Genomic DNA, 12,638 nt, shown 5'->3' on the forward strand with positions numbered 1-12,638 from the left:
ACATCAGTATTTAGACCTCAAACATAACTACAGACTTATTCTGGGTTCCACAAGAACCTGAACTCAAGCGCGTTATTCATGTGTGATATTGGGTGAGGAGGAGAGCAGTATTAAATCCACTGCCACATTCTGACAGTTTGATATAACCACAATGTATAATGTATAATAATGTATAATGTCATTCAAGATCACTATTAAATACATAAATATGACACTATTAATTAATTAATAGAATAATTCCTTGGGGTTCAGGGTTTCTTGAATGGTGGGCATCCGAGGAGACAGCAACTTAATAGGAGACTTTGCTAATCTGGGTGACTGATTTGTTATGGATAAAGTTATGAATTAACTTAACGTGAGCTATAAGCATAGTAGATGAATGCTTGGTCAGCTTATCTTTCAAAGCATGGACACATTTTCTTTAGACAAGAGTGCAATGAATTAAAAAAACACTGTCATTATTTTATAATTGTATAGTTTTACTTTCCCCACGTAAATATTGATGCGACTTTTGGACTTAGTGACCAACTCTGTATACGGCTCACACAGCTTAAATGGATCAAAGCTGCTTCTAGGAAGCAATGGGCTCTCTAGTGTGTGAGAGGGTAATGTGAACGCCAGCTCTCTTCAGTCGTAACCTGACAGCTCTGATATTTTCCATGCATTTGGAGCAGCCAGAATGATGTAGACAGTCAGCAGCATTCAATGCACTTGACTGATCGGTTTCATATAAGACCCTCCTGAAGCAGCATGAGAAAAGGCTGATCGGAAATAAACAAGGACCCAGGGCTCTAGTAGGGGAGAGCAACAACTGCCCTACAGGTGCCTGAGTGCAATTACCTATCCATTACCCACTAACCTATATATTATGCTTAAGAACATCAAGCTCTGTAAAGCGGAGGGGAAAACAGTGCTTTTCTTTTGTGGCATGGTTTGGATGCATGGTGGCTCGCTGCCCTGTCAATGACAGCCATCTGAACAGGAGTTTACTGAAGGTCACTCTGCTGGAGCAACAAACAATGCAGATGCACTAGAGCTGTACACCAATGTGCATTAAATAAAGCATGGATATGCAAAGAAACATGTAATTTAGTATAATGATCTGCATTACAGTAGGTTTTAAACAATTATTTTTTTTTTTTTTTTAGTATTTTTGACCCATACACTTACGCAGTGCTAAACACCTACACAGCACTCTGCCAAGCCTGGACATTCTACCAAGCAAACATTATGCATTATTATGTATAAGCATAAACATTATTCAACTGTGAAACTGACCTCTCGGCTCTAAAAGCAGAGGTAGCTTATGTTTATCTAGACTCATGTCCTCAGTCCCATACAAACTGACTCACAGATGCAAGACTCACACATGGACTGGTAATACAAAATATACAATAACAGGAACAATGACAACTGTGAACCTTATCAGCATTTGCCTGTTGTCATAACTGCCACACAACACCTCTGGCACACGGAGCCAACATCGTCTCTGTGCTGTAATATGGCAAGTCTGATGAGCCTGCGGTAGGCCAATGGGCTTGTCCCTTGTTTCTCATGACATTCAAGGCATTGTGGAATGCACAGGATACAGATTAATTGTGGCCTTTCGCAGCACTGACCTAAGTTCAGGCCATTTTATAGATGACCTGATGAGACACTGTTCCACCCGGACCTCATTAGGGAAAAGTGCACCAAACAACCTTTAGTGTGATTGACATTGTGCATTGCCTCACTGTCTAAACTGTACTGCTGCTTATAGGCCTTACAACACATGAACAACTTTCTTTAAAAGTACACAAACTATAATTATACTGTAGTTAACTTATAATTATGATTACAGAAAATGCTGTCTTTCATACTTCCATCTGTATAATTATACTCATTAAAATCTAAATGACAAAAACTGATTCAGATAATCACCTACACTATAGGAAGTTGAACTCAGGCCAAAGTTCATAACATGCAGGCTTAGAATGCATCACAGAGCTCATTTGGTGAATTACCTTTCCATTATTTTATTCTAACATTAGCCGTTTCCAGAAAAAGCCATATCCATGGTCCTACCTGGTCTCCAGGGGGATGTTGCTGTTGAGGAGCCAGTTGTCTTGGGCACTTCCAGAGTCTGGGGCACTGGAGGGTCCCTCGGGTGCCGCCGTGCTGTCTGTGGGCGCTGGACTGACGTTACTGCGCGGTGTGTAGTTACTCCGGCTCAGCGAGCCCACAGACGTGCCATGGTGCTGACTGGGAGAGTGCGAGTGGGAGAGTGGGAGTGGAGGCGTCCTCAGGCGCGAATGATTCTGGTAACAGCCCTCTGAGGAGGAGGAAAGGAGAGATGGAGAGAAAGGGAATGAGAGGAGGAGTAAGGTTAAATTAATGCATTATAACCTGCAAGCATCGCACAAAAATCTGTACACTCTTAGTAAAAAATATATTCTCAGGGGCTTTAGCTTCCTCAAGGGTTTCCACTTGGAACTTTTTTTTTTTGAAAGGGAAACCCTCTGTTGTACAACGTTTATGGGTTATACCAGAGGCAAAAACAAAGAACAGTTTAGGGTGCTAGATGGAACGTGTGTAGGTGGATGTACTTTTGTTTTGTCTCCAGTGGGGAAATCGCATCTACAAAATTCTAAAATTGATCCATAACACACTGACTGCATAAAACTTTTTTCCTACAAACATCATCAACATCAACAGCGATGTTGGCACAGTGTGCACAATTCACTTATGGTTTTAATGGTAGTGCATTTTTTAATATTCTTATTTATTTTTCTTATATACAAGTCAGAATATTTATTCAGTTACTGACTGTAGACAGAGTCTCACAAGCTATGCTGTTGACTGTCTGGTGCGTTTTGTCAGTAAAGGTAGCCAAAAACTGTCATTTTTTTGTCAGAAAGCAACAAACCTTTTCCTACAGCCCAAACATGCAAGATTATCTTGTTTACTCACCGCTAACCGCTAGTTCAAACAAAACGTCAAAATAAAAAAAATAATTTTCTTTTAGATGTTTTTTTAATCCAGTGAACTATCTTGTTGCAAAAATTTGCTTGTGTCACATTATAAACCAGCACACAGATGAGCGTATACACAGAAGTGTGGAGAACCAATCAGATTTCAACCTTCAAAATCCTGAAGCTTGGGGCCAGAAAGTGTACAAAAGATAACACATGTTCCATGGTAGGAGAATTTGAGGCTGAGAATATTTGTTTAATCTGGTTAAACAATTCCCCAAAGTATGCTATGTTGCCTCACATTGTGGCTCATGTTAAGGAAACCTAAAGCGATTCTACTGCATATTATGGGATTTGCTAAACAAAATATTGGAGTAAAATTTGAGGCATGTTATAGCATGGCATCAGATTCCCAGCCAGTGTTATATGCATGCATCACTAAAACTATGTGAGCAGCATTATGCCTGCTTGACTTCCCACCATCACATCTCAGCTGGCAGCTGGAACCTCCCATCCAGCATTAGCTACCTGCACTGCTGACAAGCTGTCATTATCGAGTATGCTGAATTACCCGAGTCAGCCAGTGTGCTTCCATTATGAAGTGCTGTCCGACAGGTCACAGTCTGCCATCAGGAGGCTTGTCAGAATTGCAACTTTTGTTTTGTACCCTGCTGTCGCTACATATCACGGGGCTTGAGATAGTGTATTAGATAGTGTAGACCAGGATGGAAGCTATCAGTTCTTTATGGCATATTAAAGTCCAAGCCCAATCAGTGATAAAAAAGCAAAGTTTGCATCCAGTTTCATATGTGCTAACCTGTTATTCAATGTGGCCATGTATCTATGTATCTATAGCACACCACTGAGAAGCTTGACTGTATTAAAATTAAAGGTGGTTAGTTTTACACATACGAAATAGTCAAAAACCTAATCATCACAAAACATCCTAACAGAATGTATGGCTTTTTATAAAAATTCCACATCTGTATTTTTATGACTGAGCCATCTATCTAGCCTGAGTACAGCTATTAACAAAAGTGCCGTCTACAACCAAAAAGTCTAAAGTGACTGTAAAATGTTGCCAATGGAAGGTTGATGTATTGTGCACGCCTAGAAAAAGTTCATCCGATTGATTTTTGAGCTCCCTGTTCCACTAAATGGTGCATCAGAAAACTGTTAAAGTTTGTTCAGGGTGTTAAATCCCTTTGCATTCGCAAACAGTACTGCCATTGGCAAAATCTCCCAAAAAAAAGTCTCAAATATATTTTTTCATACACACTGGCAACAGAGAGAGGGAATACAAAAGGCATAGCAAATTTGGTGGAAGTTAGTTGATGTTCCAATATTAATACACAGCTTCAAAACACATGCACTGTCTAGAACAAATTGCTTAAATGCTAGTACAAGATGTAGAGCTTGCTGATTTGACAGGTAACAAGATTGACAGGGAAGTAAAGACACCTCTTGGTCTTGCGTAGATGGATATCAGTGGTCCACATTTGTGTTTTTTTTTTCATTTACCGACCTCTGGAGGTTTCTGGAGTTTTCCCTCTGAGCAGATATTTTATAGAAGCTGCCTGATTGTGAGGAGAATATCAAATATTACAAGAATATGACCTCAGCTTTAATTAATTAATGTTATGATAAATCACCTTCCTGAAATGAGGAAGTGTATGCTTTATGGCATGTGGTGAGCACATTTTTTTGTCTAGAATCATTATGGGATATGTCACCGACAGAAACCCAGTTGCTTTTTTATTCCCCTTCATTTCAGGCGCAGACTTGGATCGTTTGTCAGAGAGCAGTGACAGATGGATCCATAAAGACTCACGTTCGCACAATCCTACGCTCCCGATTACTCAGAGCCTGATGCCTCTCCGAGCCAAGCTGACGATGACCCTGATGAAACCGGCACCAAAACAGAATGAAAGCGATGAAGGAAAGTGGCTGCTACTTCCTCCTGCACCAGAAGGCTGGTTGTTTTCACTTGCTTTTAAGGTATAAATGCCTAATACATTGAGATATTCACTATCAATTCAGATATTATTAAGTCTGCCGGCGATTAAATGAACACATATGCTTGAGCAAGGGCAAGCGTATCACCTAAATATCTATCACTTAAAAAAGCCCAAATGTCTGCAGCATATGTTATGACGTACAGAGAAAATATTTGTCATAATCTCCAAATCATAACCAAATCTGCTTAATAATACCAATACTGTAATCAATCTAGTTTTAATTACCAAAAAGATAAAGCACTGAATATTAAAGCTTAAGGCCACACATTTCAAATCTGTCCTCAGGATGTTTATACCAATAAATAAACATGATTCAATTATGAGTAAACCTTTCCGCCATTAAACATTGGTCAGGCTTTCACAATGTGTTTGCTCTTGAGCTGGCCTTTGGGTCTCTTAAAATAGCTGATGGCAAATGAGAATAGCTGATGCAGCGTTCAAGAGTAAGAGCTTTATTTTCATTGAAAAGCACAAATGCTGAGGCACATTCGAGTCCTTGAGACAATAAGAATCACAACAAAAGAAGCAATGATTCAGCAAAAATAAATCAGCCGCATTCCAAAATCGCTTAAAACAGTGTGGAAGGACTGATCAATATTTAGACAAACCAGGCAACTGCACAGAAAACCAAAATGAGATAGACCCAGCTTCAAACTTCAAAATAGATCCCAAAAAAAGCTTCAGCATATTTCCTCCAGTCCCTCTTGTTTGCTAAAACCCCTGTGCCTAGAGGAATAAAGGTGGAGAAAAAAATCTCTTGAGATGTAATGCAATTTCCACCTAATTATCCAAGCTGACAGTTTGTAGGATATCAAAGTGTTTCATAATTACGAAACAACAAATGTGTCATGCAGCTGTTGTGGAAGGAGAGAAGCAACTCTGAGAAAAATGGCACATCAAGGATTCATAACCAGTTAAATTAGTTAAAAATGGAAACCATGTTAATGAGAGGCTATCAAGAGAAATATTTGTGGAGCGGCCTAGAAAAACCCTCTACACGGTGACATATGCTGAAATATGTTTCTCTTGTATGGCATATGTACCTCATCCACAACTAAAGCTATAGCATGTTCAAATCTGGTTATCTACATCGGCGTCTCTAGTCTCTTCTCTTGAGGTAAATATCAGAACAGTACATTTTCTGAACAGGGGGCTCGTCGTCTCTCTTGACTCAAATGATTACTGTTTGCTCTTACATCAGTGTTGAAATAATCACTAATTAATTCAGTGAGATTTGTTCTGCTGACATAATTTCTAATTATTTTGACTAGAACTGATTCCTTTGCCATGCCTACAGTGTAAGCGACGATGCATGTACATCGTAGATAATTTGACTGCTGGTATTTTATACTGTTTACAAGTGACTACATCCATTTCACTATGACGTGAGTGATCATATCCATGGATTCCGCTTTGACAGATGATATTCACTGCATGAGGAAAGCACACTAGCAATTAAAACGTCTTCTTTAGGAAGAAGAAGTTAAACTGTTTGTTTGTTAAACTGGCTCCTTATTTACCCAAAGTGATGTATTCGGAAAGCCAAGGCAAGGTTAGGGAGCAAATAAAAACATTTCTACATCATTCTGGTAAAAGGATTTTTTTCTTAATGTAGCAGTGTCAAGTACGTTATAGGCAGAATATACAACGATGTCTGATGGGTTCTGCCATGCTGCCACACATCTGCTAACACTCTCTGTGAAGGTCATCATATAATGAACTGTAATGAACTATAATGATCAGCCATTTCATGTTATAATGCATATTTAAGGCACTACAAATAAAATTATGATGAATATGAAAATGCATTACATTTTACAGTTTCAATATTATGCTTTATGAACAATGCATTTTAAGGACTTCACTCCACTCAGCCCTATTTTATATGGTACATTATGAGACCTGCCTTTTTTCCCAATAATATTTGAATTAAACCAGATTAGGTTACAATTTATTATTATTATTATTATTATTAATGATGTAAGCAGAAAATCATATTTTAACCCTTTCATGTGTAAATAATTTAAAAACATATCCCTATCCAAATTGCATGTCATAGGAATTTTCATTTAATTAAACAGTTCACGTGTAGGAATATCATTATGTATTTGGATAGCTAAAGACTGTTGCATGATATAGCTGATTTAGAGGGTAAAACATCTTCATTCAGTAATAATAACAAAACTTAATATTACAAAGCTAAGTTGTGCATTTTGTGCACAAGGTTTGTAAAGATACACCAAAAACACTGAGAATAGTAAATAGCTTAGAGAGCAACAGAAATCAATGTTCTTAAGTGATTTGAAGGTGATTTAGATTTTATATTTTCCTCAAAATTGCCTTAAATTGACTGTCCATAAGCACTTATGCTATGCATAAAAATTTTCAAACTTTTCAACTTCTGGCAGAACTTAATCTACTCTCATAAATGAAAAGTCTATCGACTGAATTACTTGTTTAAAAGAATCAGCAGTAAACGTTATTATTCATTCATTTATTCATTTCAAACAGTACTATAAAGTGTAATGCATGTGCGATTTCAATGTATAATGCATTATAACATCAGGAATGTATTCATAGGTCACTATACATATAGCCTTTATAGTAGTGTCGCCAAACTTTTCTTAGATCTGTGTATATTCTGTGGGAAATAAATAAATAAATAAATAAATAAGAGACTCCTATTTCGTGTTCAATATTTGCAGGCGACAAAGACCCATTAAACTGGTCTGAAATCACTCTCTAAGGAAAATCAGGTTGCTTCAGTCGGCAGCGTTAGTTAACCATCAGCTGATACAAAACCATCAAACCTTATGCAGAATTGATTTGTGGATATAAATAATTGATTAGCAGTGAGGTCAAGCATTCAGATATATCTTCTGTGCTTGATTATTTAAGCTCATACTTCACTGGTATAAAAGTTTGACAGCAATTTTCAGTGTCGTATCTGTACATCGCAACTTTCCCACTGTTAATATAGAGGCAAGAAGGAACACAAATTCCCCTCCATGAGCAGTGTGTATCGACCTGAAGCTCAAAAATAACAACCCACACCAACGATGGTCACACCTGACAAGGCACGACATGCCCCCAAACACTCGATCAAGAGATCAAGAGATTTGATTCGGGAATTAATCAAAAGACATCACCAGCCAGCCAGATCATTAAAAGCAATCCACTGCTGCAGCCCCTACAGCTAAGCACAGGAGCATCAAACCCCAACTTAATAGTGTTTGTCTACTCAAATACAGCATTGATGGAGGTGGCTCTTCTATGAACACATTTTTTCGGCTACCAGATGTTAGATACAGAGAAGCGCACAAGCAAAAATGTCTCCCCTGAGCTTAATTCAAAGCTTGGGGAATTCTGGTTTCAACACTACTGTTCTCAGTTCTGCTCACCAGTCAAACTACTGTTTCTCACCATTAGGGGAGACAGAGAAGGAAGGACACAGGGGAAAAGAAGCTGTCTTCACAGGGCTGTGTCTGAAGGCAAGCATGCTTGGGAACAGAGCAAAGGATCTATGCCACTCTCAAATTTGATATCAGCAGATGAAAGCTGTCATATCAGGAGGAATAGTGAGACAGGTGTCTGTATTTATATTGTAAAAAAGAAATTGAAAATAAATTGCTAAAACGGTATTCTTTCTTATTCTTAATTTAATTTAAAAAACCTCTCACAACACTGTCATCTGAAAATCTCAACCCTGATTAACATGCATGACATAGCTCATGAATCCTTAAAGGTCCTGAAGATGGATTTGATGGCGAAATGCACAGATGGCTTTGATTGCCTCTTTTGTTATCTCCATGGTAACTTCAAAAAGGACTGACTACATTTAAAACCTAGTCAAAGTATGCTTATTTAGGCCAGCAGCTGCTGAAATGCTATCAGATGCACGGTCTACCGTTACAGTCCTGTTGGCTGGCCGCAATGCACTTCAGAATAGCCATGAATCTTCTAAGAGAGAGAAGTCTCAGGAAAAGGCCACCATCAATGGAATACCAACTAGTAAGACTCTTTTCCAAATTCACACAGATTCCTCCTTTGCCATGTGCTGCTCATTAACTCACCATTTCTTCATCCATATTTTAATATCAAAGTATCTCCTGCGGAAAACTCGTTCCACGGTGACCTCTTTAAACCCCATTTGGTCCCTTCGCGCTGGCAGCAGGGAAGAGGCCTGTGATAAAGTGAGTTCCAAACGAAGCTCGGCTCATCTAAATGCAGGCATGAAGGACGGCCTGGCGGCTTGGTTCCCTGCCGTTCATTCCTGTCCAGTCAGCTGCAAAGGCATGTTGAATTGGCCTTTACAGAGGAGAACCATACTCAATTAGCAGCCCACTGTGGCCAAACCCCATGCTGCCTCATACTAAAAGATGCAAACAACAGTATGGTGGGGTTGAAAGCAGAGCCCTAGATCTGGAGAACAGCAGCCCAGCAGGGAGTCCACACCCGGCTTTAACACTCTCTCCAGGATGCAGGCCCGGACACAAACCTAGGGGCCACCGTCCAACACATGCTCAATAAAGAAGCTCAAGCTTCAGTGAGTTCACCTCATTGGCCTTAACGTAGGTTAGCAAGCATTAAGAATGGGATTTTTTCCTTTCTTTCTTTTTTTTTTCTGTTTCTGTGCACAGGATATCTCCAAGAGTTAATGTAGATGAACAAAATGAAGCAGGAAGTGCACCTAAAAAGTGCAACCAGTACTTTCATTTCATGCATCATGGCTTATTACAGGCAGGAAGTTAGACCACCACATTCAGCCTGATGGATGTTAAAATACCAGTGAATTAGACATGTACACCAGCCCCTGCAGCAGTATGGTTTAATTTCTCCGTTTCTAAACTGAGCTGTTTGTTCCATTTCAGTTATATACGAGGCTGAATAATTTGATGCCTCGTTTTTACACCAGTTAGACTTGATGCTTTACTAAGATCCCAAAATTATCTTTGCCATGTCCTCGTGTATAATTCTCTCTCATCCACCTGAGAGGAATAACAAATACCTCAGAAAATAACACACTCTGAAAGCCTGAGCTAAGCCTTTTTAGCTCACATCTCAGCACAAGATCACATTTCTGAAACTACATAATAGGGCTGATTTCAAAAGATGGACACGAAATCATATCATTGTCGAGCAACTCAGTTTTGGCTCTGTCCTCCCTTATCATTTTACATGAGACGTGAGAATGTGGACTTGCACATGTCACACGCACACTGTTCCCTTTGCACTCATTCTCAGTCTTTTTTTTTTGTTTCATCATATTGCTCTGTTACCCTACATAGGGAGACCAGTCAAAACAGTCAACCGTGCTAATGTGGTCTAATGTACTTGTTTCATTTCCTGACATGGTGACAAGGTGAGAGAAAGAGGGATGGTGTATTAGAAGGGGTTAGAAACATATGGCCAGAGTTTCTATATTAACTCAGCTAATTAACTCAGCGTGCTATCTTGAGCTATGATTAATGCTCGTAATGGCAGTTCAAAATGAATGTGATGACACCTGTTCATTAAAATAAGGGAAATTAACTTACAGGGGGACGAGGCAGGTCTGCGGTATGAGTACAAAAAATCCATATGTGATTTTTAATGCCACTCTGTAAGCGGGTATTATGAGTGAATTTGGCTTCAGCGGCTCATTAGGTGGTGTAAGTGAATAAACAGTGGCATACCTTTTATAGTGTAATTGGATTATTGTCCTGTCACAGATTTGCCAATAACAGCAGCCAAGCAATGAAAAAATGACAAAGTCCTCTCTGAAGAATATCTCTCATTTATTGTTTGTCATTTATTTGCAGGTAATAAGAAGTAGGAGAGACTGCTGATGACTGAATTGTCAAGGGAAATCTCACAAAGCAGCTTCAGACCTGCTACTATATCAACAACAGAGCAATGCAACACAACTGATCCTTGACAAGAAGTCTTCCATTACGTTACACTTACTTTCAGCATGGTAAAGCTGCTATTGCATGCCCTTTTGTTTCAGTCAAACAGAGCCGCATGATGCTTCACATAGCTCGGAGGCAAAGAGGCCCATTCCTTGGTGTTTGTGCTACCCCTCACTGTCAGCCTCAGGGTAACCTATATAACTGATGCAAATCACAGCCGTGTGTCAAAGAGACGAATCCCGACTTTAAAACTGGCGAGTCACTTCATCACAGTTGTTTGCTAGATGACCAGGGGTTGTTTGTGGAGAAAGCAGAAACCACACATAGGCATCTAATGTGCCGACAGATGGCTGGAATACTCCAGAGCTTGATGCAAGTGCAAGCCGTTGGGTAGTTAACTGGTAAAGTTGATCTATTATTTAGAGCATTTTTTGTTATGCCGCATCAAAGGGCCTTTGGGAGAGAGCAAGCGCTTACAATCATTCACGCTCTCATGTCCACTCATAACTGTGCATGCTCTCAGTGCCAGTCTAATCAAAAAAGCCACTGTTCAAATTTTAACACATACAGTATATACACAAAGTTTTAGTTTGTGAATTAACAATGAAGTCCAATACCAATAGTGGCTTAAAACTCTGGATCATATTTGACATATTTTCTGATTTCTGATTCTATGATGTTGCATATCAACTCAAGACACAACTTGTGTTCAATCCACCATCACAACATCTCTCATGTTTCATATAACTTGGCAAATGAAACTTACGAAGAGTCACTCACAATCACTATCAGTTATTGTATGATACCTAGACCTCTGATACAGGTATTACATCCAAAATGAGCATCACTTTTTTACTTTTTGTCCATAAACCTCAGTAAAAAAAAGAAAAGAAAAGAAATGAAAGTAAAGAGAACAGTAATGTGTACTTTTTGATCATTCTATTTTTGTGTTAGTAACAAAAACACTAAAAAATAAAACATGAATGGTTCTTCTATTGTTGTTTCAAAATCCAGCAAGAGAACCTAAAGAAAAGCCTTTTTTTTATCAGAAAAAGCAGACTGAAAATTTCAAAGTAAATTGTGTTTCTTTCACTTCTTCCAAAATCGAAAATAAAATCATGAATGAACTAAAGCAGAAGAAGGGTCTGTTTTCTGAAAATTGTTTGTTACTAATAGAGCTGTGAATCATTAGGCCAGCCAATACGTCTGTGACTCTTGCTTTTAGCTAGCTTTAGATATGGCTTTGGAACCGTATTCTGAAATGATTGCAGAAAGGCGAGAAGAGGACTGTCACAAAAATATCAGAGATTATATCGCGTGATGGCGGCAAAGCAAAAGGCTTTTTCTCCAGGAATATGAGGAGCTTTTGCACTGAACATGGCTTAAACTGACATCTGATGCACTTTTTTTTTGCGGAGGACAATCCTCTTCTCGACATGTCTACAATCATTTCAGAACACCGTTCCAAAGCCATACCTAAAGCTATCCAGATGCAAGAGTTATAGGCGTCTTAGCTGGCCTTGACCTAATGGTTTACAACCTTATCAGCAATAAACACAAGTTTCAGAAATATAGAATTTCAAATAATCGAAGAACTATTCATTTTTTTTTTTTTTTTTAATTTCAGACCAAGAACATATAAGTGAAACTGTACACTTTTGCAAGACTCTTTAAAAGACTTCAGAAACTAAATCAGTACAACCATAATATCAACTGACACCTCATTTACCATTCAGGACCTTGCTTCTGATTAACAGCTCATTAGTGCAGAGTCACAC

General features: G+C 38.8%; 1 protein-coding gene across 6 annotated transcripts in view; it reads right to left on the minus strand.

Annotated features, from left to right (window-relative positions):
• tenm4 (teneurin transmembrane protein 4) overlaps nt 1–12,638 on the minus strand; it is a 192,900-nt gene that overhangs the window by 100,965 nt on the left and 79,297 nt on the right. For all 6 annotated transcript variants that reach the window (XM_026934852.3, XM_026934849.3, XM_026934846.3 and 3 more), the window contains one exon: nt 2,065–2,311. In XM_026934852.3, the coding sequence (XP_026790653.1) occupies nt 2,065–2,311 (247 nt within the window). The remainder of the gene's footprint in view (nt 1–2,064; nt 2,312–12,638) is intronic.

The sequence above is a fragment of the Pangasianodon hypophthalmus genome, chromosome 14, assembly GCF_027358585.1.
Source record: "Pangasianodon hypophthalmus isolate fPanHyp1 chromosome 14, fPanHyp1.pri, whole genome shotgun sequence".
Lineage (NCBI taxonomy): Eukaryota > Metazoa > Chordata > Actinopteri > Siluriformes > Pangasiidae > Pangasianodon > Pangasianodon hypophthalmus.